We start from the raw sequence: 26,153 nt of genomic DNA on the forward strand, positions 1-26,153 counted from the left end.
TTCGAACACCAAAGCTTACGGACCAACTAAAAGTTTTAGTTAAAAATTATTAATTATTTTCTTAAAGTTTAAGTTTTAAATTTGTTATTAATTAGTTTCTTAAAGTTTAAGAGTTAAATTTGTTTTAAATTTTGGTGAAAATCATTATTAATTTTTTAAAATGAGTTTAAGTATTAGATCTATATTGCGTGAAAATATTCCTAAACTTCGAACACCAAAGCTTACGGACCAACTAAGGATAGGATGCCTAGGCACGGTTAGTTTTCGACGTTTTAAAATTTTATTTCTTAAACTAATTTTTAAAATTAACATTGTTTTAGTTAAAAATTATTAATTATTTTTTAAAATTTTAAGTGTTAATTTGTTATTAATTATTTTCTTAAAGTTTAATTGTTAAGTTTGTTTTAAATTTTAATGAAAATCATTATTATATTTCAGAAATGAGTTTAAGTGTTAAATATATATTACGTGAAAACATTGGCGAACTTCGAACACCAAAACTTACGGACAAACTAAAAGTTTTAGTTAAAAATTATTAATTATTTTCTTAAAGTTTAAGTGTTAAATTTGTTATTAATTATTTTCTTAAAGTTTAGGTGTTTTGTTTTAAATTATAGTGAAAATTATTATTATTTTTTAAAAATGAGTTTAAGTGTTAAATATATATTACTTGAAAACATTGGCGAAATTCGAACACCAAAGCTTACGGACAAACTAAAAGTTTTAGTTAAAAATTATTAATTATTTTCTTAAAGTTTAAATGTTAAATTTGCTATTAATTATTTTCTTAAAGTTTAGGTGTTAAATTTGTTTTAAATTTTAGTGAAAATCATTATTATTTTTTAAAAATGAGTTTAAGTGTTAAATATATATTACGTGAAAACATTGGCGAACTTCGAACACCAAAGCTTACAAACAAACTAAAAGTTTTAGTTAAAAATTATTAATTATTTTCTTAAAGTTTAACTGTTAAATTGGTTATTAATTATTTTCTTAAAGTTTAAGTGTTAAATTTGTTATAAATTTTAGTGAAAATCATTATTATTTTTTAAAAATGAGTTTAAGTGTTAAATATATATTACGTGAAAACATTGGCGAACTTCGAACACCAAAGCTTACAGACAAACTAAAAGTTTTAGTAAAAAATTATTAATTATTTTCTTAAAGTTTAAGTGTTAAATTTGTTATTAACTATTTTCTTAAAGTTTAAGTGTTAAATTTGTTTTAAATTTTAGTGAAAATCGTTATTATTTTTTAAAAATGAGTTTAAGTGTTAAATATATATATATTATATGAAAACATTGGCGAACTTTGAACACCAAAGCTTACGGACAAACTAAAAGTTTTAGTTAAAAATTATTAATTATTTTCTTAAAGTTTAACTGTTAAATTGGTTATTAATTATTTTCTTAAAGTTTAAGTGTTAAATTTGTTATAAATTTTAGTGAAAATCATTATTAATTTTTTAAAATGAGTTTAAGTATTAGATCTATATTGCGTGAAAATATTCCTAAACTTCGAACACCAAAGCTTACGGACCAACTAAGGATAGGATGCCTAGGCACGGTTAGTTTTCGACGTTTTAAAATTTTATTTCTTAAACTAATTTTTAAAATTAACATTGTTTTAGTTAAAAATTATTAATTATTTTTTAAAATTTTAAGTGTTAATTTGTTATTAATTATTTTCTTAAAGTTTAATTGTTAAGTTTGTTTTAAATTTTAATGAAAATCATTATTATATTTCAGAAATGAGTTTAAGTGTTAAATATATATTACGTGAAAACATTGGCGAACTTCGAACACCAAAACTTACGGACAAACTAAAAGTTTTAGTTAAAAATTATTAATTATTTTCTTAAAGTTTAAGTGTTAAATTTGTTATTAATTATTTTCTTAAAGTTTAGGTGTTTTGTTTTAAATTATAGTGAAAATTATTATTATTTTTTAAAAATGAGTTTAAGTGTTAAATATATATTACTTGAAAACATTGGCGAAATTCGAACACCAAAGCTTACGGACAAACTAAAAGTTTTAGTTAAAAATTATTAATTATTTTCTTAAAGTTTAAATGTTAAATTTGCTATTAATTATTTTCTTAAAGTTTAGGTGTTAAATTTGTTTTAAATTTTAGTGAAAATCATTATTATTTTTTAAAAATGAGTTTAAGTGTTAAATATATATTACGTGAAAACATTGGCGAACTTCGAACACCAAAGCTTACAAACAAACTAAAAGTTTTAGTTAAAAATTATTAATTATTTTCTTAAAGTTTAACTGTTAAATTGGTTATTAATTATTTTCTTAAAGTTTAAGTGTTAAATTTGTTATAAATTTTAGTGAAAATCATTATTATTTTTTAAAAATGAGTTTAAGTGTTAAATATATATCACGTGAAAACATTGGCGAACTTCGCACACCAAAGCTTACGGACAAAAATTATTTATTATTTTCTTAAAGTTTAAGTGTTAAATTTGTTATTAATTATTTTCTTAAAGTTTAGGTGTTAAATTTGTTTTAAATTTTAGTGAAAATTATTATTATTTTTTAAAAATGAGTTTAAGTGTTAAATATATATTACGTGTAAACATTGGCGAACTTCGAACACCAAAGCTTACGGACAAACTAAAAGTTTTAGTTAAAAATTATTTATTATTTTCTTAAAGTTTAAGTGTTAAATTTTTTATTAATTATTTTCTTAAAGTTTAGGTGTTAAATTTGTTTTAAATTTTAGTGAAAATCATTATTATTTTTTAAAAATGAGTTTAAGTTTTAAATCTATATTACGTGAAAACATTGCCGAACTTCGAACACCAAAGCTTACGGACCAACTATGGACAGGATGCCTAGGCGCGGTTAGTTTTCGACGTTTTTAAAATTTAACACTTAAACTATTTTTTAAAAAATTAACATTTTTTAGTTAAAATTTATTAATTATTTTCTTAAAATTGTTATATTTGTTTTAAATTTTAGTGAAAATTATTATTATTTTATATTTGATATTTAGTATTTAATCAGAAGTGAAAATTAGAAAATCTTATTTTAAAAAAATCAAAATTATTATGATATATGATTTTTTTTTTTTAAAAAAGAAAGAAAAAATACCTGGAAGTTGTGTAATCATGAGGAGTCGTGGTTGTTCTGAAACTGGCTGACCTATCATCAATTCCCAAGATAAACGACGACGACTATTACGAACCTCTTCTTCGCCATCCTCTTTTATTCCTCGTAGTCTCATGTGAAAGCAAATGTCACTGAAAATTTTAACAATTCCTCCAAATTTTAGTATCACCTTCCTAAGAACATAAGCAATTAGGGAAAAAAAACTCACGTCATTGATTCGACCGTAACAGCAGCTTGTCTCTGAAAAGAAACACGTTTCTTCTGCTTCCTCCGCCAATTCATCAACTCCAGAACCAATAGCACCATCTCCAACCCCCAAAATCGAAGTCGTCTAATTAAGGAACCCTAACCTGAACCTTAGAAGAAACACAAGGATCCTTGAGAAACTCCTCCACTCGATTAACCTCTTTCAAAAACTCCTCTTGAGATCCCGAGAAAACCCTAAGGAGCAACTAAAGGACGCCATTAACAGAGAAATAATGAAGCGTTTAAGGCAGAGATAATTGGATCATCGGAATTCAAAGAGTTTATGTATAAAGACATTCGAAGAAGCGAGAAAGAGAGAGAGTTTTGATATTTCTCTCTCTCAAGGAAGAAATAGAAGAAGCAAAGTGTTAATTAAGTGTCATTGATCAATGTTTTTATATATACACAAGATATTACAATAGAGCCGTTGGAGGATTTATGTTTCCTTATTTCAATTTCCTTTTCTTTCCATCGCTTTATTTCCTTTTTTTTTTTTTTTTTTTGTCCTTTTTTTCTTTCAAAAGGTAAAATAGATCAATGAGAAAAGAAGAAGAAAATAGCAAACCAACTATATATTGAACACTAGAAAAATACACAAATCTTTTAACAAAAGAATATTTAAAACTCGTTGTCTATTTTAATACAAGAACTAACATGGACAAAGAGATTCACAGTTTCATATTTATATAAGTATCATATATGCATGTGTCTCATGTATGTATTCATGTATGTATATAAGTTACAACTTAGAACAACCTTCAAGGTAAAGCAAGATCAGCCTCTCCTCTGATTGTTTTGTCTGTGTACTTTAAAGTACTTAAGAAGATTCTGTGCCTGAAACAAAGCATATAACAGTTATTACGAGAAGAATCATGAGACATTACCAAACAAGAAGAGGAAACATAAAAAGATTCACAAGTAACCTTCTCTTTGCCTCTAGCTGTTCCTGATTTAGTAAGTGCCACAAGAGGTGGAATCACTCCTTCTCTTATGACACTGTTGCAGAATTTTGGGCTATGCGTACAAAGCTGCAATAGTGCTGCAGTTGCATTCTCTTTGCCTCTTGCTGATCCTAACTCCACAACTTCCACCAATACCGGTATTCCTCCTTCTTCGCCAATCGCTATCTTTCCTTCTCTAACCGTTGCAAGATTCGCCAGCACTACCACAGCTTTCTCCACCATTCCAAAAGCAGGATCCATCAATTCTACTAAGTATCTCACTGCTCCAGCTTCGATTACTTTTGTTTTGTTCTCATGGTGTATTGAGAGGTTGAATAAAGCCGTGGCTGCATCTTTCTTCCCACTGAGACTTCCACTTCCCAAGAGATCAACAAGTGGCTCTATAGCTCCTGCTTCTCCTATCTCTGTCTTGTACTCTTCGATTACCGATAAGCTGAATAGAGTTGCTGCTGAGTTTGCTTTAGCTTCTTCTAAGTATCCTGTTTTGAGAACGTGAATGAGCGGTTCGATAGCTCCACTTTCCGCGATGAGGGACTTGTTGTTGTCGTTGATGGATAAGTTTAGTAAGCAAGTCACTGCGTCTGCTTGGATTCTCTCATCCGTGGAGTAAAGCAGACTGACTAACGAAGGGATTGCTCCGCACCTCGCAATCACAATGCGATTGTCAGTACTGTTTCTTGATAGTATCCTGATTCGAGCCGTAGCCTCTCTCTGTGTATCCAATGAAGAACTCTTGAGATCCTCAATGAGTTTCTTCACCTCGGTTTCGATACTTGAACTGCTTCCTGTTTCTCTTATGGTCGCTGGGATGATCCCGGGGTGACGCCAATGCCTCTCTTCTGGAAATTTCCAAGGAGTATTACTCCGTGCCTGTGACACTGATCTATCTGCAGCAGCAGTAGCATTAGTGCTTCTTTTGGTTTTGCAAACCACTTCAGAGACAATGCCTGGTGCAGAAGCAGACCTACTAAAGACCTGACGCAGTTCCTCTGCATCTGCCTGGCCATTCTTTATTGGCGATGAATTCTCTGATGATGAAGCTCTCACTGATTCAAGAAGAAGAGGGAATGGCTGACTTGAGTGAATCAACTCCAATGGATCAGGAGGATAGACATTGTTAGTTTCACACCAACTGGCAAGAAAAGCCCTGACAATGAAATTAGGAGTCAAAGTGGTATGAGATAAAGACTGCCTTGTCTTTGGACAAACCATGAGTCCCATATCGATCCATTTCTGGATAAAAACCCGTTCGTATGTTTGACCAGATGCCACAATGACTGGATCAGTCATAAGCTCAAGAGATAGAGAGCAGCGGAAGTCAGAAGGTACGCGTACTGGACAACGTAACTGAGCCTGCTTTATGTCGCTAAGGTACTCATGCATTCGGGTTGTTAGAGAGATCAAACCGTCTATATACTCAGCTTCGGTGTCATTATCGGTAAGCTCAGCATCCTCCTTCATATTTGTAAGTACCACACCTTCAATAAGAATCTCCTGGTTGGATCTTAAACCAGTACTCTCAGCAATTTTCACCAGAACCTCTGAAGTAGGACCAACACCATTCTTTTGATCTTTTAGAGCTTGATCAATAGTATACGAAATTTCGTCTCTTGCCACTAACTTCACCAATTCTATGCACTCCTGCAATATGAAACAATGTCACAACATAGAGGAGCCTGATCAACCACTAGATCCTAAGGAAAACTACATACAGATCCTTGAACAGTATTTTGAGTTTACCTCAAAAGATGGTGAAATAGTGTCAGCAGGTAAATGTTGTTCGCAGTGTTTGAGGAGCTGAAAGACTTCCAAACTGGATTCTCGCAACTTTGATGCTAATGATTCAATTCGAAGAACCTGATAGATAACACACAAATAAGAGTAAAAGAGTTAGCTCGGAAACAGTTTATAAATGGAGATTTAAAATCTGTTTGCTTTTGTACTTACATAAAAGATTCTAGTTGAAAGAGGTTGCCAACTCTCAAACTGTTCTCTTAGTTCATCACAGTATTGAGCTAATTCTTCGAAACCGTTGTTGAGCAATTCGCTAGGAGCAGCGTCAGAGTCAATGAGGTTCTCAAGAACAGGCTTGAGAAGGTTTGATATCTCTTCACCTCTGGTGTAGTACTTAAGAGCAGGGTTTGAAGATAAGTCGTCCATAGATGATAAAGTTAGATAGGAGGAGATGTTATCTAGAAGAACTCGTAACCAAGACACCTCCATTTGTACCTTCAATTACCAAAAAGCAACAACACGAGTTTATAAATTAGTAAGAAAAAACAAAATCAGAGGTAGTTTATATCTTAGATATTCAGCAACTTACCATCGTGTAAATGAAAAACTCGTGAATCAGGAAAAAATGATTTCAGAAATTGACCCTTTTATTGTCTCTAACACAGCTCTGAGAAAATACAAAACCCCTGAAACAAGAACTGCAAGTAAGACCAAGTTTAGGATATTTAAGCTAAGCTGAAAATTGGAACCAAAATCATAAAGCTGAGGAAGGATTCTGCATTAAACTCAGAATTGTATGCTTAGTCAACCCTCGAGTCAACATATTAAAATCCCCATTAAAACTCTGAATCGAAAAGAAAATAAATTCATTACTGATTCAAATTCAAAAACTTTGAAGTTACCGAGGAAATTAAACGAACTATACACCATTACGAATCTGCAGAAAAACTTTCTAAAAGGAGAGAAGAAAATAAGAAAAGAGACGAATCAGCCCAAAAACAGAGATATATCGAACGTGAACGAAGCTCAAGACTGCAGAAGAAAGACGCGTAGAAAAAGAATAATAATCAGATGATGATGATGATGAAAATGGTACCTCGCGAAAATGGTGGTTTCAGCTCTCTCTCTCTCTCTCTCTCTCTGTCTCTTTATCGGAGAGGACGACGAAGATTAGAACCGTGGAAGCGCGGTAAGACGAAATACTTCATTGTCAAAGATTTTTGCTATTTGCTATCAGCTCTTTAATCACAGTTTATTGGTCTACTTAGTCAATTAATAACAATATTTTTGGTCTTAATAAATGCGATAGACTCGTGGCGGGTTTTACGTCAAACCTTGTTAGGTAGGTTTTGTATTTAAATATTTTTATTTCTGACTTTTCGGATTTTGGATTAGGAGAAGCTGCTCCAGTTTTTTCTTTTACTTGGGGGAAATTAACGAAACTTACGTAGTTACGTGATGTATTTAGATACCTCGACTCTCTCTCGTTTACCAGGAAAATTTCATTATCATATACTATGATAATATAGTTGTTCACTAGCTTCCAGAAATTTTTTACCTTAAAAGGAAGAAATAATGGCTTTGTAATCAAAACTAATCGTGGCATCAAAGAAATTTGTGCATGAATTTCCCCTAAACGACTAAACATTGTTTGACCTTTAAACATCAAATTTAATGCGACCGCGTTTCCAATTAATCTTTGACCATTTATTTTCTTTTCTTTTTTTCTCTAAGAAATTCAAAACCAGAGTTCACGTTATGCCAAAATTCAAAGAAACGCCGGAAGTTTTACACAAATGAAGCAGCTCAGATTCTTACACAAACGAAACCGTTCAGATTCTTCCAAAACTATATTCTAAAACCATAAAACACTATTATACAAAATACATCATGACATTGTTACCATACTGAAACCCAACTTTCTATTGTTTGTTTCAGGAAAAAAGAGCCATCTCTCTCTTATTCTTATTCTTCAATGAAAAGGTCTCTTTGCTTTTCCTTTACTTACTCATCATTCCTCTGTGGTTCTTTATGTGAAGCCACTAGTTGCCAAGGAGTGTACGTGAGGCCTCGTGATATAAGGTACAGCACAAACAAAACATACGCAATTGCAAATATGATCACTGGCACGAGCAAAACCACGCTCGTCGCTGCTCCTGAGAAGAAATCCACCATTAGATACCCATTAATGGCTATCACAAGGGCAGCTACAATCCATGAGATTGTCTGGACTAATGGTTGGATTTTGAAACTGCCCATGATTTGCTCATTGGAGACCAAGCAGAGCAGAGGGATGACGGCGAAAGGGATCTGAACAGATTGAAGAACGTTTAGCCATTCGTTGAGCTCATCGAGCATAGAATCCGATGAATCAAAGACAAGCGCAACAATCATTGTTGGGATGATTGCGCAGCTTCTTGTGATTAAGGCTCTAACCCATTTCTTCATCTTGAGATTCAAGAACCCTCCCATTATAAACTGTCCGGCGTAAGTACCTGTGATGGTACTACTCTGACCAGCAGCTAAGACTCCAATCGCCCATATATAGAGTATCGGGAAAAACCCGCCACCGTATTTGTCCTGTAAGTACTGTCCAGCATTTGCAAGACCGATGGTATCCGCTATGTCTGTCCCGTAAAACGACTTGGCAAACACCGTGGTCACAAAGACGTTGATAATGAAGGAAACCGCAAGAGCACCAGTGGATTCAATGGAGTAGTACTTAAGAGCTTCTTTGACCCGGAATCTCTTTTTCGGATCGACTTCTCTCGATTGCACTAGTGCTGAATGCAAGAACACATTGTGAGGCATGATAATACATCCCACAATACCAACAGCTTGTTTGATAGTCCTGGAACTGAGCTTAGGGACCAATGCTCCTGTTACAAAAAATCATGAACAGTTACCATTTTTGCTCTCCCCTCTCCACTCCAGACAAAAGGAAAAGAATAAAAAATCTAACCAACGAGGAGTTCGGTTCCACTGGGTTTAGTCTGACCAAACATCCAAGCAAATGCAAGAGCCATTGTTGCAATCAAAATAGCAAACACAGCTTCTAGTTTCCTTATTCCATAATTCTCCAAAAATAGAAAGATGAAACTGCCATTAAACCCATCACACATATAATGTTAAAGCAAACAAGAATCCAGTCTAATATCTCCAAAATAATGGATCAAACTAAAAGATAACAAACAAACAAAATGAAGAACCCTAAATTCCAAAAAATTAGGGCTTAATTAATTACCAAAATGAGAAAAAAACTTACCAATCAAGAGCAGTGATAACAACACCAGCCCAAAGAGGAACCAATCCATTAGACAAGATCTTGATAGCTATAGCACTACCAATAACTTCCTGAATATCAGCTCCGATCAAAGCAATCTCCGCCATAATCCAAAGCACCATCCTTGCCCAAGTCGGATACTCTTCCCTACACAACTCCGCCAGATGTCGACCAGTCGCGACACCGAGACGAGCAGAGAGAAGCTGAATCAGAAGCCCAATCGCAGTAGCCCACATCAAGAGCCAAATCAAAGAGTAACCAGCGATGGCTCCAGCTTGAAGATCGCTCTCGAGATTACCTGGATCGAGGAAAGCGATGCTCATCAGAAACCCAGGTCCGGTGAATAGCCAAAGCTTCTTCCATGAGAATTTTGGAGAGTTTCCGGGGTCGTCGTCGTAATCAGCGTCTTCTTCTTCGTCGATTCCGACTATGAGAACTTTCTCGGTTTCCTCATAAGCTCTATCCTCCGATTCTAATAACGGACGCTCTCTATCGGTCTCCGACATGTTTCCCGGTAACCGCCCGTCGGAATTCAGAAAATCGAAATCGGTGCTGCTACTAAAGTGACTATCTTGTTATTTTGCAACTGCTTGGTAATATATACTCCAAATCCAATATTGGTAGATTATATAGTTTCTTCCAATAAAGTTGCGCCACGTCAATTTCAGTATTTGTGAATGAAATAAGCGCAGGGATAGTTTTGTCAACAACTCGCGTGAATGTGTGAAACTTGGGGATTATCGAATCTTCTTGGGAGTACAACACTATCCTCAGAGAATTAAATTTGGTGCTAAATACTAGTAGTTTGGTCGACCATATAAATACTCTTTCCGACTCGTTAAACACAAACTAATGCTTGATCTGTATTATTAAAAAAAAAAGAGAGAGGGAGATAAGTTTATCAATTAAAGTCAGTGATGATTACAGAAAAAAAAAATGCGACGTAGTGAACAGAAACAAAATAAAATAAAGGGAATGGGTTAAGTAGAAGTAGAAACGTGTTTGGCTTGGGGGTTGCACGAATCCTTCAGCTCTCGCCACGCGCCATCCCACTTTCACTGTTTCACCCAACGGTTTTACTAAGTAAAGACAGATTCTCTTCTTCTTTTTTCTTTCGTCACTTTCAATTCAAATCCAGCTTTGTGGTCTATCTTCAAAGATATGCATGTATGTAATAGACCTTGTCATCTTATGACTTATGCAGTTTGTTTTCTTTCAATTCATTGTTACTCGTCAGTCAACCCAAACGTTGTAATGATAGATACAATAACGAAAATAATCTTCATCTTTCGAATTTTGTTGTTATAACATGTACAATAACCAACAAGGGACTTGGTCAGAGAGAGTGTTATTATGAACTACAATTAAGCTACACTCTGAAATCAAGAACGCAGATTGTGTTATCACCGAAGCAAGCTGCGATTTTGTTACCTTCTTTATTCCAAAGAGCACAATAGGCACAATAAATCAAATTTACGTGATGCTTCTTTAGCATCATAGGCTTTACTAGCTAACAGATTGTGTAAGATTGTTTTTCTTTTCTTCATATAAGCGAATCCCAACTAAATTTTTCAGGATAGTCTCACAAGAGGATAATTTTTTTAATCATCATCTTCAAAAACAACAAAATAGAGAGTACAGCTTTGCCTTCTTTTTCCGAATTTAGTGGTTATAAAATATGTGCAACAACAAAAAAGAAAAACCTTGGACTGAGAGTGTTATTAAGAACTACAGTTAAGAAAACTACATTCTGAAATCAAGAACGCAGACTGAGTTATCAGCAAAGCAAGCTGCGATTTTGTTACCTTCTTTATTCCAACACACTTCGAATATCCCTCCATTTCCTGTGTATGTCTTTACGATTTTACCTTCTTTTATCGACCATATGTGTATCGATCTGTCCAAAGACCCACTCGCTATGTACTCCCCGTTTGGACTAAACGCCAGTGAGTATACCGGTTCCCTTCAAAACAAAACCAGTAAACTTAGAACCAACGGTTAATGGTTAAACCGCAAAAAAAAATCACATAGAGGTTTAAGTTTACCTGTGTCCGTTGAAACTACATAGCATCTTTCCGAGTTCTGCATCCCATAGCTTTACTGATGAGTCAAATGATGCACTGTTCCATCCAAACAACCACACAGATGATGATGAATGATATGTTACAATGACACTTTTTTTTTTAAGTACTTAAAAGCGTTTTATAACCTCGCAAGAGTTAGCTGTTTGTTAGGATTGTTAGTTCCTGGTCCTGTCGGGCTCCATCTGATTGTATAAATTTCCTGAAGAGAAGAAGAATATCCATCTTTAGAAACTATTCAAAAACCAAAAACATTATTGAAATTTTCTTTAGACTTATGAGAATTTATGGATTTACCTTAGTATGCTCTCGGAGGTCATGAACAAAGGTGTTTTGCTTTATGTTCCATATCTGAAGAAAAAAAATGCATTTAATAAAAGAGACAGGGAAAAACTAAAAACAAATGTAAATTTAAGCTTAGGTTAATTTTCGGAAACCTTAGCAGTACTGTCATCTGAGCATGAGGCCAATAATGAGCCAGTAGGATCCCATTTCACGCAATTAACCTCACCCTGCAATTATGAAAGCCTCAGTATGGTTAGTATGAGACCTTTGTGACATAGACAGAGAAAACTAAACATAATGTTAATAAGATATAGGAGAAACTTGTGGATGAGAGACAACCTGATGCCCAGCAAAGATTTTGGCCGGCCTAGTTTCTCCAATCTTACATAAGTAGATCATGCTGTCCGTGGAACTCGTTGCAAAAGATACATTGTTGCGCCAATCAACATCAAGTGTTGGACCTGTTTTTTCAATTTTACCCAATGTCATATGCATATAAAAAGTGAATCAAATTGATGTTTCATCGAAAAAATAAAAGAAATTGTACCTGAATGAAACTCAAATTGCTGCTTCCACTCCTCTGCCTTTACGTCCCAAACAACAGCAGTTCTATCAACACTGCCAGTTAAAAGATAATCACCCTTCTTGTTCCACTTAAGGGAAAAAATAGGTCCCTTATGTTTGCTCAGAGTACTTATCAGGTCACCTGGAAATATGAAAAAGAAAAAGAAAGAAATAATTTGAAATTTAGAAGCTGACTCTCCAAAACAAAACAGAAAGGGGAGTAAATGTTTTTGGCCAAGAATATGGTACCCAATGCAGAATTTAAAAGTTTTTTACTAGCTGATAGCTTTTAATATGTGTTGCTATCAAAAGCCCACACAACTCCAACATCACAATTTGTAGCTCACGCTAGAAGGAAACATAGAGATATTAATTTAGACATAAATGACTGATATTCATTGATTCATAGTAAGAATAAAATTAATTTCAGGAGAATAGAGATCCTAGTGATACAAGGGGATGACTCATACAAGAAGTGAAACCAAAAAATCAACGTGGACATACCATTTAAATTCCAGATTCTTGCTTGGCCATCACATGAACCAGTTGCAAGTAAAGTCCCTTCACCCTGAAATTCAGAAATCAGAATAACTTATTAGCAGAATCTAAGGCACATAACGAATCCAGAAATGCTTCATATATTCTAGTAATTAGCAGTATCCAGGAATATCTATTTTTAAATGTGATATTCAGCAGCCCTCACATTCCAGTCAAGAGTGGTCACATCCTTGCTCTTCTCGTTTGACTTGCCTTTTGCATGCTTCAGGATTAAAGCGTTGATATTACGACCAGTATGCACAGATCTGAATGATCCCTCCGGAATACTCCAGATACGTGCTGTTGCATCACCAGACCTGATTATTTTGCAAAAGATGTAAAAATGGAATAAGAAAATAAATTATCCACAAGTGCATTCATCTTTCTCAACAAACTACTTACCCTGATGCAAGAAGCGAAGCCGAGGGACTCCATGCGCAAGCACAAACCTAAATCAGTGATGTATACAAAATTGTAACGAAATAAATACCAGTGAAGATGGAAAACAACTATAGAACATGTTCAATTAAAGGATAAAGTCACCTAATAAAGTACCTCGGAAGTATGCCCTTCCAAAATCCTCACATCAGAACTAGGAATGTGACTTGTCTGAGATGTAGGAGTCATCACGATATCCATAGGTTCTGCGCCTGTACAAATAAAAACACAGATTCATATAGGAAAATAGATGCTGCATGTCACGAAATATCAGCTAAGTCTGAAAGGTAGCAAAGAAGCGTATGAAGAGTGACCTGTAGAACGCCCATGCTCAAGATCCCCAGCATTTTCTTTGTCAGTTTGGTCAATAACCATTTCCCTATCAGCATCTCCAAGCTGTTTTTCATGGCACTTTTCCCTCTCTATCTTCTCTCTTTCCCTCTCGCGTTCCATTTCTCTTTCTTTCTCTAATTTCAATCTATCCTTCTCCCTCTCGAATATTTCCCGTTCCATCTTCTCCCTTTCGCGTTCCTTTTCTCGTTCTATCTTCTCTCTTTCCCTCTCCTTTTCACGTTCCAATTTTTCCCTTTCCCTCTCTCGTTCCTTCTGTTTCTCGTGCCTATCCTTTTCCTTTGCTCGGTTGCGATCTCCTTCATGTTCTCGTTCAACCTCTTTATCGTTTTCTTTAGATCTGTCTCTTTCCTTCTCCCTATCCCTCTCTTTCCTCTTCTTTTCCCTCAGCATATCCTGCAGTTCCTTAACATCCTTTGAAATCAGATCCAAGGGTTGAAAGAATGAGAAATCCTCATCAATGTCCACTTCACTCTGCGAATAAAAAGAACATAACTCAGTCAAACCACACCCAAACACCATCACAAGATATAAAAAGTCGAAAAATATGCTAACATTGCTCAAATTAGCTTCCATCTCCATGTACTGAAGTCCTTTCTGAACAAATTTGATAAGAGCACCAGGTGGAACCATATTCCCATCAATGTTGGATTTATTTATCCCTGCCTCATAACCTAGAGTGAATGCAGAGTGTGTAAACCCTGCAAAACAAAGATAGAATTAATATAAATAAATAAAAACAGAGCATAAACTAATACAATCATCTAACATAAAAACTCTTCAGATACAGAAAACTCAAGCTCCCAGACCTCGACATTGAAAAATCAAAACCTAGATTCGCGAGTTAGCAGTACGAACTAGAAGATCTAAGGGATCCTGAGCCGTTGAGACATTATGAAGATCCTAAAAACTACAAATTTCCAAACCCTAAACCAAATCCAGGGAAACAACTAAAACTGCTCTAAATTCGTAGAACAAGATAACACCATTGACAATTCGAAACCAAATCCAAAACATCAGCCAGTAGCTACCGGAACAAATACAAATTCAAAAACAAAAACAACAAAATCCGCGAGAACATAGAAGAAAGGCTATTATCTATCGTACCTGATTCCTGAAGATATCGGAAAACCAGAAAATTCAATTCGACGGAGGTAAGTGAAGACATCTCCACAGCCAATTCCTACCTTCTAATCGCCGAAAATGGATACAAATCGGAGAAAGATCTCCGAGCAAACAAGGTCGCCCAAAGAGAGCTTAAAAAGATTTCTCGAGATTATAAGCTCTTCTCACATGATATTTGCAATCTCTAACAAAAAGTAAACCTTTTACTGGGTAAACAAATCACAAGATGATCTTAATGGGCCTAATATTGTCCAATAATTTCATACTTTCGGCCCAACCCATTTAACATGTAATTATTCATTATCAGACATCAATAAAGTATTAACAGTCAGAGTTAGACCACTCGTATATATTTTTGACTAGTCTCAAGAATTATGTGTACACAAATGGGTGAGTGATTGATTTGTCTCTCCTCGCTCTCATCGCCGGATTTATCACGGTGGCTTATCTTTTCCGATCAAAGCAGAAGAAGAAGAAGAATTTACTGCCAAGTCCAGTAGGTTTTCCGGTAATAGGACACCAGTCCCGGCTCAATATATTTGAGAGCCTTAGGACAAAAAAAAATTTTTTGGCCTATTATTATATACAAAGAGAAATATTTACATAATTTTAAAAAATTTTGCGGAGTTTTTATAGTAAAAATTGTTATTTTAAAAATTTTGGGTCTTTTTATACATTTTCTTATAAATAATTAGGCCTCTTAAAATATAATTTTCATATTAATAATATTTTTAAAAAATATTTGGGCCTTTTTTATATATAAAATTTTTTTATAAAAAAAAAAGCCTCGGGCCGTCGTACCTCCGCCCTATCCATCTGAGCCGGGGCTGTAGGACACCTACACCTTCTCAAAGAACCTGTTCACCGTTCCCTTCGTGACCTCTCTCGAAACCTCCGCAGCGACGTGTTTTTTCTACGCCTAGGTTCACGTCGAGCGGTTGTTGTGACGTCAGCTTCCGCTGCGGAGGAGTTCTTATCTCAGGAAAACGATGTCATTTTCGCCAACAGGCCTCTCGCTAGTTTAACTGAATACATGGGTTACAACTGCACGATCGTTAGCGCAGCTCTGTACGGCGAACATTGGCGCAGACTCCGCCGTTTCTGCGCCGTAGAGATCTTCTCCGCCGCTTGTCTCAGAGACTCTTCGGATATACGGAGAGACGAAGTGAGAGCTCTGCTTCGGAAGATCTACGTGGAACTGGTAACATCAGGAGGAAATGACTTTATCAGATTGAAACTCCAGCCGTTGCTTTATGGACTTACGTTTAACATCCTTATGAGCATAGTCGCCGGAAAACGAGAGGAAGACGATGAAACTAAGGAAGTTCGGGAGCTGATTAGGAAAGCGTTCTAGTTCGCTGGTGTTAGTAATGTTGGAGATTTTCTTCCGATTCTGAAGCTCTTTGATCTCGATGGATACTTCAAGAGAGCGAAGAAACTAACTTCGAAATTGGACAAGTTAATGCAGAGATTAGTTGACGAGCATCGGAGAAACAGAGGGAAAACAGAGCTTGAGAAAACGATGATCACTCATTTGCTGTCTCTTCAAGAATCGGAACCTGAGCATTACACAGACGACATCATCAAAGGGCTTGTACAGGTACGTGCACGAATTTTTAATTCCTATGATATTGAATCGTTAATAGGAAGGATCAAGATTGATATCATCAAAGGATTTATTCAGGTGATGTTGCTAGCCGGAACGGACACAACGGCGGTGACGTTGGAGTGGGCTATGGCTAACCTTCTAAATCATCCAGAGGTTTAATGAAACTGAAAACGGAAGTAAACAACGTTTCCGTAGAAGGGCGTCTGTTGGAGGAATCAGATACCGGCAAGTGTCCGTATCTAACAAATGTGATCTCTGAAACTCTCCGTTTGTATCCGGCAGCGCCGTTACTTGTCCCACACGCTTCATCCGCTGACTGTGAAGTCGCTGGATTTGACATTCCACGTCGCACCTGGCTATTTGTCAATGCGTGGGCTATTCAAAGAGACCCGAAGGTATGGGATGATGACCCGGAAGCTTTCAAACCAGAGAGGTTTGAATCCGAGGCCCATCGTGGTAAGTTTCTACCTTTTGGAATCGGCAGAAGAGCATGTCCTGGTATGGGCCTGGCCCAACTTGTACTGAGCTTAGCTTTAGGCTCATTGATCCAGTGTTTTGATTGGGAGAGAAACAATGACGTGGCAGTTGACATGTCGGAAGGAAGGGGTATTACCATGCCCAAAGCTGTGCCTTTAGTTGCCAAATGCAAGTCTTTACCAATCCTGGACAAAGTTGTTCTTTAAACTGAATCATTATCTCCACTTAAATCCACTTTGTATAAGTTTGATCAATTATAATTAAGCATAGTTAAAAATAAAATACTATTTAATTTTCCTGAATAGCTTAAGAGAGATTTCGATCTTCGTCTTCGTCTCTAGGTCCCCATTTTTTCGAGCTTTTGTTCACTCGAGTTCCTCTATACATTTCCTTAAAACCCAAAATTCTTATGCCTAATCCAAAGGAGAAAAAAACAGAGCATTTTTCTTCTTCTTCTCCATGTCCATCCATGACCCGATTTAAACAGTTTCCTAAAAATCTCACTCTCTCTACTCGATTCTCCCAACTCCAATTTGACTCATCGGAATCATGCCATTATCCTTGAATCCTCCGACGAATCCACCACCATTGTTTCTCTGCATCTCCGTCATGTAACTCCTCACTTCCGCCTTAATCATCTCTTGCACCACCGCCATAAACTCGCCGCCGTTACCGGGAAAAGACTTCCCCATATCCTCAATCGCACCTCTAAACCCACCACTAAAAGGCAAAAACGACACCGTGTTGTTGTGGTTGTGGCGGCTCGAAGTGGTGTTGTTGATATTCGTTGACTCATGGCTACGGTTTGACTCCTCGCTTACGTCAGCACCAGGAAGTGACAAACTTAACGAAGTCGGTGGATCAGCAGAAGACGACGACGTTTCAATGGGAAGCGGTAACACAACAGCACCAGGTCTAGGCACCGGCTTGAAAAGCTCAACCGAGGGTAATATCGGAATTGTACTTGAATCACTGACGTCAGATCCAGTTGGGCTTCCTGGGCTCATATAAAGCCCAGTAACAACAGGAGGAGATCCAGCACTCACCGATCTCTTAACCGGTCGATGATCCTCCGAACCATCGAAACCCCGATGATCGTAACCACCGCATTTCCTCTTGAGAGTCGAGTTCCAGTGATTCTTCACGGCGTTGTCCGTACGACCGTTGAGAAGACGAGCAATCGTCGCCCATTTATTACCGAACTGAGCGTGAGCACGCGCGATCGTCTCGTCTTCCTCCGCCGAAAACGGCCGGTGCTCAACTTGCGGCGAAAGCTGGTTGCACCAACGTAAACGACACGATTTTCCCGATCTACCGGGAATAGATTTGCTAATCACCGTCCAGTTTCTCGGACCGTATTTAACAACAAGCCTACGAAGCTGCTCGTCTTCCTCAGGACTCCATGGACCTTTAATCCTATCAGCCATTGATTTTTGAGATTTTGATAATTTTCGTAAAACTACTTTAGTGATTTTGGTTTGAGAGATGAACCAAAAACAAGTTCGAGAAACTAAAGAGAGGACAAAAATATTTATACAGGGATTTAAGAGAGGTGTATAACCGGAAACCGGTTAAGACGGTGGAGAAGTCATGGGCAACGCTTCTTCCACGCAAGCGGTTTTTCAAAGTTTGCGATACAGCTGTTAGTGGACACGCGTCAAAGCCTGCCTACGTCGATGTGTCTTTTTTGTCGTTTTCGTAATTATTTTATTCAGATCAGCAAATTCGTACAGTTGAGCGTGGATATCAATCGAGCGTCACTGCCTAAGGTTACGAGAACACGCGCTTATGCAGCGCGTAGGGAAAGTGGGAAGTTAAAGAGACAAAATCACGAAACCCAACTAGCAAAGCCATGATAATATTCGCACAATTTGAGGTGAATTTAAATTTTTTGAGATGCAATGTAAATTAAAAAGAAATATCTGAAAGAAAAAGAAAAAAAAGATGATAACGGTTAGGTTTGGGTAAGGACAGTTTTTTTTTTTTTTTTTTAATGTTAGTCTGACTTTAGAATAGCAAAGCCAGGCTGTATAGCACTTCACATAAAAACTTTATGATAATATCTACTTTACATATAACCGATTTTCCGGGTTGAAAACTAATCAAAATTATTGACCACAAATTGAATAAAAAATATCAAATTGTCATTTTAAATATGTTATTTAATTACCAGACAAAACACAATCACCTAATAATTCATACGTAGAACTGTGCATGAGAATATTAAATCAAATATAGCTGCTATATTATCAAAAACGATCTTAAACCTCAATAATTTGAAGCGAAACTGGATTAAAATGGGATTTTGATGATTTGAAACAGAAGCGTGTGTGCAAATTTAGGTGAATGTATAAAAATGGTTAGATATTAATGTTCGGTTTAAGAAACGTGATGTAAAATGTGCGGCTAACAAAAGATAGGAGGTTGTGACGTGGCGGAAAACGACAATATAGGTTGCCGAATTGGAACGCAAAATCATCACTGCCTTTATTTCCTGAAATAATTTTTTATTAATCGGAAAAATGAATTAAACAGCCAGGCTGTATAAACTTGTTGATCAAACAAAAAAACAATTAATAAAACTCTAACTGTCATCCATTTAAAACTGCCACGTGTCGGTCATAAAATGCGGGGTTTTTAAAGGCTCTTTGGATCTGGTACGAACGGTACGAGTCAGGTCGGTAAACGTTAGGTAATGTTCATGCACGCCTCCCTAACCTCCCCTCCAACGGGTTCATAATTCTCTTTTTAATTAAAATTATAATACTACTGTTAGTTCTTAATCATTTATAAGATGTCTAGAAAATAAATTAACATGACAAAAAGCCCCAAAACATTTGAATTTATACTTTTTTAAGTTATATACTCCCTCCGTTTCAAAATATAAGGCGTTTTGGAGAAACTTTTTTGTTTCAAAATATAAGTCGTTTTCAAGTTTTTATGCAAATTATATATTACTTTAATATTTTATGATTATTTTTATTATGCAGTCTCTTTTATGATTGGCTGAACTTTTAAAAAGTAGATCTTCTTAATCGGCGTGCTTTTAACTAAAACGCGTTATATTTTGAAACGGAGGGAGTATCATTTTTGCCGATTGGTTGAAAAATATTACCAATCACGAGTTAAATACTTTGAGTGGATTTGTAAATAATTAACAATGTTAAGAGATCATTTGTGATGGGAACGATAGGCTCTAGATGTACCTTGCGTAATTATTATATTGGGTTTAAGTGTTCTTTTGTGAGACTTAACGGTATATTACTAAATCCTTGCTCGTTGTTTCTATGATCGATGGTCCGACTGTCGGTTTTGGTCTGCTAGTTTTACAAATATTTTTTTGGAGTTGTTTTACAATTACAAGTTTTCTTAAACCAAAAATAGATCAATAAGTGATGGTTTTGATTGATGTTGTTGATGGTTGATTGACGATGTCTTACTCACTCTAGATAGGAAATACCAAGAAGATTTAATCTTCGTCTATTTAAAAAACATATTAACTGCGATCATTTTTCGTATCTATTAAATCACTACATAAAAAAGTTTTATAAACGATAATATGCTATTTGTAACTGAATAAACATGACAACATATAGTAAAACGAATACGTTTAAAAAAAAAAAAAAAACCGAATACGTTTAAAGAAAAAAAATTATACAACATACACAAATCTACGAAACTTAAATACACAACGTACATCGTCAATTATTGAAATGAAAAGAAAAAAATTCGGGTATGATACATTTTGTGATTGAAATGACCACCGAGAAATTCATACGAACAATGAAAACATTAAAGAAAACACCGTCCATATATTATTTTATTTAAGACACACCGTCCAATATTACAACTGTATATTTTTGGACCAAAAATCATTGCTCCTCTTGTGGAAAATAGATAGTGGTGCAGAGAAAAAGGCACGTGGAACATGACCTAATTCGGCTAAATACAGTTTTTAAATTCTAAAACTTACGATAACCGGACAAATATTTAACAGCTGTTTCGCAGTATATCCACGTGTACATGTCTCGTCTTTCCACGTGTAAGTTTTAGTGACGTGTCATGCTCATTATTCTTAACAAAGGCAAAACTACTCTTGTCTTGTTCCTCCTGTCGTGTAAGCTTGCAACTGTAATTGCTATTGGTCTACTAACGTATTTAGATATTCTTCCACTTGCATTAATTTTTTTATTCGCCATTAGATATTAAACGTTTTATTATTGGTATCCTAATAATTGTTAACGATTTTATATGGATGTTAAGTCGAACTGTACCAAATTTATTAAAAGTGACAGATATTACAAGCACAAAAGTTATAAGAGTAGTACTAGTTATTAAGAAAAATTAAGTTTGTCTAATTTAACTAATGATTTATTGTAACTACTAACTAGTATGTGATTCTTGTTGTACTATGCCGATTAAATCTAAATGATGTTTATTCCACAACAGTTTTCATGTTTTTTTCTACCAATTCTGATACCGAAAGTGTATAAATGGAAGAATGATCAATTTCTTGCTAAAACGATGCAATATATGCAAAAATCGTCATCCACATCCAATCAATATTAATTTGTTAATTTAGAGTAACTTTATCATTAAAACAATAATGCTGTCAACAAAAGATTCATGAAAGCAATAAAATAAAGAAAACAGGTGCATGTGGTTCGTTTACTTAGTTGCATAGAATAGAAAGATGCTGCTACAAAATATCCTTCCATGCTCGCTTATCCTTAAGCCGTATGCATATTTTGTACCTTCACCTTCTACACGTGTGCATGTATATATCCACACGCACACATCTGCATTAATGGCGTAGTCGTCGTTAAAACGACGGCGTTAAGTGACCTTCGTGCTTAAGCCACACACCTAACACCTTTACTCTAGCTTGATTCAAAAGCGATTCTTTGTTGGACGACAAATAAAGAGTTACTTACTATTTCATTTGATATATAAACTTATCGATTTGTTCTACTTTTTATGTAGAATTCCGAATTAAATCATATGATATGTTGCAAAACTTATTTTTTTGTACCAAGAGTTGCTCATTTCTATTAGGACATAATGTCTCACATCGGAAGTTAAAAGGGATCCTAAGTAATATATAAGGAATATGGGCCACTTCACTCATTGTCAATTGATTTTGAGTTAGAAGCCCATATTCTAATAATTTCTTCTTCAAGTCTGAAATTTATTATCAACTTTTTAACTCAAATGTGAATAATTTTAAAATGTAGGATTGGGATATTAATGATCATTTGATAATATATTATCATATACTATTAAGATAATGCATGGAATCACGTTTCACGAACCACAGCATCATACGAGCCATGAACAAGCAAAAGTGAGGGCAATATACATAAAGCTATAAACAAAAGGGCAGATTACATCAAAGTGTGTGAAGCTTTTTCCCCACATTGGCGCCGGCTTTTTTTGACTTAATTAATATTAATAATTTAAACAACCCAAAACATTATTGGAGTATATCTCTACACTGTTTTTTGGTCAATAATATATGATAAATATTGTTCTGTGTTGGGTACATTACTTTCAGAAACAATACTTCTCCTGTGGAGAAGAAAATGTCGACCACATCAGCTAAATAAGAAAGGCGTAAGAAGATAAAGAAGCATCAGTTTAAGTAGGGGAGTATAATTATCATAAACAGAATGAAATATATAATATTATAAGAAAAAGTTTCGGCGGGTCTATCTAACTGAAAGTTGACAACATCACAGTGCCTATTATTTGTTCAAAAATATAAAAATATTGAATAATCATTAGGACTTAGGAGTGTATGTGTGGTTGATTAAAGGCCGAAGAAGAGCCGCCCTATAAATGGGCTTTTGTCGTCAAAGTGGTGGAGCCCAAATTTGGAATGGCCTGTGTGATTGTTAGTAGTTGGTCACTTGTCCTTTTCCCCATTATTTATTTCAACAAGTCCTTTTCAACTTCTTAAAACATCTAAAATCAATCACATTTTAATTCATTTCCTACAAGTATATACCTAAACAAACAGAGAATAGCAGAGTTTTTATCTATGAGTTTCAAAACTCTCAACTCAATTTTATGACAAAATACTTATATTATGGACTTATATTACACACGATGACTTATAGTTAATTTTAAATCAACATACTTTATTTATTATATGATGCTTAACAATTTTCAATAAGAACAATATAACAAACATTATTTTAAATATCTGCACATATATAAGGTTTCTATGTTTAAAATTTCGGACCCAATAAATTAAATATCTTAGGAAACACATATAACAAGAGAGTAGTGATGATCGAATAAATGGGCCTAAAAAGATCAGCCCAAAAAGAAACTAAGCCCAATAAATAGTTTTCTAACAAACGTGTGGACTCGGTGAGTCATCTACCTCATCTCGGTAATGGCGGTGACCTCATCGTTATTATTCCCTCCGACGTTATCCCGACGAACAATCACGATCTGCTCGAAATCAATGGCGGCGAAAAACCAAATCGATGGAGAAACCTCAAAGCGGGTCGTTGTATGCGGCGGCGGCGTAATCGGCGTCTGCACTGCTTATTTTCTCGCCAAGAAAGGAATCGCCGTCACTCTCGTCGAGAAATCAGCCGTCGCGTGCGCTGCTTCCGGTAAAGCTGGTGGATTTCTCGCTTTCGATTGGTGCGATGGAAGTCCTGTTGCGCCTTTAGCACGCGCGAGCTTTAACCTCCATCGATCACTCTCCGAGGAGCTAAACGGCGTCGAATCGTACGGGTACAGACCACTCACGACTCTTAGCCTCACTGTGACGGAAGCAACGCCAGGTTCCGGCGGTTTGGGTTTACCGAATTGGGTCAACGGCCCAGCTAAAAGCCCATCAACGATTGGTACGACTCAAACAACAGCACAAGTGCATCCACAGCTTTTCACTCGGAAGCTGTTATCGACGGCGACGGAGAAGTACGGTGTTGAGGTTGTTATCGGAAAATTGGAAGAGGTGAGAGTGGAATCAGGACGAGTTGACTCTGTAGTGCTTGAAGGTGGGAGAGTTATAGACACTGATGCGGTGGTTCTGGCGATGGGTCCATGGTCGAGTAAATTTGAGTTGTTGTCTTCGATTTTTAGGGTTTATGGTATTAAAGCTCATAGTATTGTCTTGAAACCCAAGGAACCAAATGCTATAACACCTCATGCCCTATTCCTAACTTATCGTCCTGCTCATGGTGGTGAAGCTTTGGACCCTGAAGTATACCCTCGTCCCACAGGTAAATCTCTCTGTCGCTTCTTTAGTGTGATTTTCTATCTGTTTGAGCCTCAAATTTGAACATTTTCTCTCAGCATCAAAGGATTTACTGCAAAAAAGTCTGTTCTTTCGTGTGATCTTCTATCTGAACTAGCAAAATTTTAAGCCTTTAACCATTTTTTGGTGTTATCTTCTATTTGGGTTAATGAGAATTTTATTAAATGCTGCTTCTAATCTGTAATCTCCAAGGATTACTATAAAAGTCTGGTTATTTGGATGGTGAAGTTTGCTTTTGTTGTCTCTCTGATCTGTTAGGCTTTGGCTGGAGAAGCATAGAGTGAGATGATTGTTGACTCTGTGAATTTGAAGTTGAATGAAACCATTTTACTCTAGCTTAATTAATCTGGTTTTCTGATACAAGTAATGGAAAATGAGAAGTGGTTGCTTTGGTTTGCTGTTTTTTTATTTGGACAGGTGAAGTGTACATATGTGGAATGTCATCACAAGAAGAAGTACCTGATGATCCAGATCAGGTCACAAGCAATCCTGAATCGATCCAGGTTCTCAAGAGAGTTGCGAAAACAGTCTCGAGCTATCTAAACGAAGAAAACGCTCTAGTGAAAGCAGAGCAAGCATGTTTCTTGCCCAGCACAGAAGATGGAGTTCCTGTGATCGGAGAGATTCCAGGAATCAAGGGCTGTTATGTAGGCACAGGACATAGTTGTTGGGGGATTCTTAATGGTCCAGCCACCGGTGCTGCATTGGCTGAGCTTATTGTAGACGGCGTAGCCACCAGTGTTGATCTTAGCCGGTTTAGTCCTTCCCGGTTTATCAAGCGAAGATGAAGAGTATAGTATATACTATATAGTGTGTTCATAAAGATATCGCGAAAAAAAGCTAATCTGTTCCATGCTGTGTTCTTTGAAGTTTTAGCATACAGAATTGTGATTACGAGGAATCTTTTAATGTGATTGTATTTTGTAATCGTTGAGCATTTTAGTCGAACCGGTTAGATCTAAAGCCAAACTGCAAGTTAAACCAGAATTTGTTATTGGTAGATTCGTTTTCAAGTAATCTTCTCAAAATGCTAGAAAAGAATTCTCAAAAAGGTTAATTAGTACTGTATATAATTCACTGCTTGCTTGTCGTGATATTAAAATTGATTTCTCACCAATTATTTAAAGAATTCTATATCTATTTGTGTACTTGATAGATAACTAGATAACCATCCTAATTTCATACTATATTACAAAGTTTGGAAAAGGAGAACACAGAATCTTGTGCCCAACCAATGGACTGACTGACCCATTAAGCTTTTTGATTTGCGATGCCAATGGCGATGGGTTTCCCATTACTTTTTGCTTACCCGTTAAGGGACGCACAAAACCAATCCAATGAGAATAATATCTTAAAATTTTTTTAGTATTAACATCATCATAAAAGTATCTTATCTTATTTTTAGTAACCCTCGAATCCTCTTACACGTGATTTGCTAATTTTTATTCACTCGCTTTTTCATATTTGAAGCTTTTCGAGCTTTTAATTTTGTGCCCAATTCCTTTTATATCTTTCTAAAAGGTTCCAAAAAAAGGAAAAAAGGGATTTTAAAATATATCTTCAAGACCATTACCTCTTTGAAAAGCTAAATAATAAATGTTACAAAATTTATTACTCGCCAGAATGTAATAACTATTATGATGATTGATGAATATCAATTTTTACTTCTTTTTTTTTTTAATCATTTTTACTTCTTTTTTTATAATTTATACTGTACTCCCTCTGTTTCAAAATATAGGATGTTTAAGTTAAAAGCACACACTTTAAAAAATTCATTGTTATTTTAAAAACCATTATTTAATATATAATTTTTAAAAATCCAATCAATGATATAAAAGACTGCAGAATACAAATGGTCATAACACATCAAATGTATTTAAAGGTTGCATAGAAATGTGTAAAATATCCTAAAACATTTTATATTTTGAAACAAAAAAAAATCTCTAAAACATCATATATTTTGAAACAGAGGGAGTATCATTTAACTAGTATCATTTTTACTTCTTTTTTTATAATTTATACTGTAGTACTCCCTCTGTTTCACAAAGAGTGTCATTTTAGAG

At 35.5% G+C, this 26,153-nt stretch overlaps 6 protein-coding genes across 10 annotated transcripts; 2 read left to right on the forward strand and 4 right to left on the reverse strand.

Moving 5' to 3' along the window:
* Positions 1-3,925: 3,925 nt before the first annotated feature.
* LOC9301085 (U-box domain-containing protein 2) lies at positions 3,926-7,306 on the reverse strand. Of its 5 annotated transcripts, none has more exons than XM_021015873.1 (6): positions 7,161-7,306; positions 6,654-6,750; positions 6,278-6,559; positions 6,071-6,187; positions 4,292-5,971; positions 3,926-4,202 (listed from the first exon to the last, which is right to left on the reverse strand). In XM_021015873.1, exons 2-6 carry the CDS (start codon positions 6,654-6,656, stop codon positions 4,143-4,145), a joined length of 2,142 nt encoding a protein of 713 aa, XP_020871532.1. In that variant the 5' UTR covers positions 6,657-6,750; positions 7,161-7,306; the 3' UTR covers positions 3,926-4,142. The 5 variants fall into 5 exon arrangements, with proteins under 5 accessions (XP_020871532.1, XP_020871533.1, XP_020871530.1 ...); XM_021015874.1 differs by having other exon boundaries at positions 6,708-6,762; XM_021015871.1 differs by having other exon boundaries at positions 6,654-6,762.
* Positions 7,307-7,814: 508 nt separating this feature from the next.
* Positions 7,815-10,160, reverse strand: LOC9302780 (metal transporter Nramp4). The gene is made up of 3 exons (XM_021014389.1): positions 9,330-10,160; positions 9,027-9,163; positions 7,815-8,943 (listed from the first exon to the last, which is right to left on the reverse strand). Exons 1-3 carry the CDS (start codon positions 9,851-9,853, stop codon positions 8,069-8,071), a joined length of 1,536 nt encoding a protein of 511 aa, XP_020870048.1. The 5' UTR covers positions 9,854-10,160; the 3' UTR covers positions 7,815-8,068.
* Positions 10,161-10,927: 767 nt separating this feature from the next.
* Positions 10,928-14,909, reverse strand: LOC9302781 (WD40 repeat-containing protein HOS15). Its single transcript, XM_002866663.2, has 14 exons — positions 14,711-14,909; positions 14,159-14,304; positions 13,567-14,077; positions 13,370-13,464; positions 13,217-13,263; positions 12,981-13,131; positions 12,782-12,845; positions 12,261-12,419; positions 12,053-12,174; positions 11,866-11,940; positions 11,726-11,779; positions 11,557-11,630; positions 11,393-11,467; positions 10,928-11,310 (listed from the first exon to the last, which is right to left on the reverse strand). Exons 1-14 carry the CDS (start codon positions 14,769-14,771, stop codon positions 11,091-11,093), a joined length of 1,854 nt encoding a protein of 617 aa, XP_002866709.1. The 5' UTR covers positions 14,772-14,909; the 3' UTR covers positions 10,928-11,090.
* Positions 14,807-17,043, forward strand: LOC9302782 (cytochrome P450 81D1). The gene is given in 6 exon segments (XM_021015831.1): positions 14,807-14,885; positions 15,092-15,121; positions 15,124-15,240; positions 15,559-16,328; positions 16,413-16,488; positions 16,491-17,043. Coding segments are annotated over 6 exon segments (1,602 nt in total). The 3' UTR covers positions 17,021-17,043.
* LOC9301086 (transcription factor MYB44) lies at positions 17,030-18,323 on the reverse strand. Its single transcript, XM_002866664.2, has one exon. The coding sequence runs from the start codon at positions 18,239-18,241 to the stop codon at positions 17,324-17,326; it is 918 nt and encodes a 305-aa protein (XP_002866710.1). The 5' UTR covers positions 18,242-18,323; the 3' UTR covers positions 17,030-17,323.
* A 4,747-nt stretch (positions 18,324-23,070) lies between these two features.
* LOC9302783 (putative oxidoreductase TDA3) lies at positions 23,071-25,089 on the forward strand. Its single transcript, XM_021014021.1, has 2 exons — positions 23,071-24,055; positions 24,508-25,089. The coding sequence occupies exons 1-2, from the start codon at positions 23,215-23,217 to the stop codon at positions 24,876-24,878; spliced, it is 1,212 nt and encodes a 403-aa protein (XP_020869680.1). The 5' UTR covers positions 23,071-23,214; the 3' UTR covers positions 24,879-25,089.
* Positions 25,090-26,153: the final 1,064 nt, after the last annotated feature.

This window comes from Arabidopsis lyrata, assembly GCF_000004255.2.
Source record: "Arabidopsis lyrata subsp. lyrata unplaced genomic scaffold ARALYscaffold_8, whole genome shotgun sequence".
Classification (NCBI taxonomy): Eukaryota; Viridiplantae; Streptophyta; class Magnoliopsida; order Brassicales; family Brassicaceae; genus Arabidopsis; species Arabidopsis lyrata.

Excerpts from the sequence above, each read along its gene's own strand:
- LOC9301085 (XM_021015873.1), bottom strand. Across the intron at positions 5,972-6,070 it reads CTATTTCACCATCTTTTGAG|GAGTGCATAGAATTGGTGAA; the intron begins GTAAACTCAAAA and ends TTCATATTGCAG. Across the intron at positions 4,203-4,291 it reads CAGCTAGAGGCAAAGAGAAG|GCACAGAATCTTCTTAAGTA; the intron begins GTTACTTGTGAA and ends GCTTTGTTTCAG.
- LOC9302780 (XM_021014389.1), bottom strand. The coding sequence starts at position 9,853 with ATGTCGGAGACCGATAGAGAGCGTCCGTTATTAGAATCGGAGGATAGA. Across the intron at positions 9,164-9,329 it reads GTTATCACTGCTCTTGATTG|TTTCATCTTTCTATTTTTGG; the intron begins GTAAGTTTTTTT and ends GTTTAATGGCAG. Across the intron at positions 8,944-9,026 it reads TGGAACCGAACTCCTCGTTG|GAGCATTGGTCCCTAAGCTC; the intron begins GTTAGATTTTTT and ends TTTTTGTAACAG.
- LOC9302781 (XM_002866663.2), bottom strand. The coding sequence starts at position 14,771 with ATGTCTTCACTTACCTCCGTCGAATTGAATTTTCTGGTTTTCCGATAT. Across the intron at positions 11,468-11,556 it reads AAACAGCTAACTCTTGCGAG|TGCATCATTTGACTCATCAG; the intron begins GTTATAAAACGC and ends TGGATGGAACAG. Across the intron at positions 11,311-11,392 it reads TGTAGTTTCAACGGACACAG|GGAACCGGTATACTCACTGG; the intron begins GTAAACTTAAAC and ends TTTGTTTTGAAG.
- LOC9301086 (XM_002866664.2), bottom strand. The coding sequence starts at position 18,241 with ATGGCTGATAGGATTAAAGGTCCATGGAGTCCTGAGGAAGACGAGCAG.
- LOC9302783 (XM_021014021.1), top strand. The coding sequence starts at position 23,215 with ATGGCGGTGACCTCATCGTTATTATTCCCTCCGACGTTATCCCGACGA. Across the intron at positions 24,056-24,507 it reads AGTATACCCTCGTCCCACAG|GTGAAGTGTACATATGTGGA; the intron begins GTAAATCTCTCT and ends TTATTTGGACAG.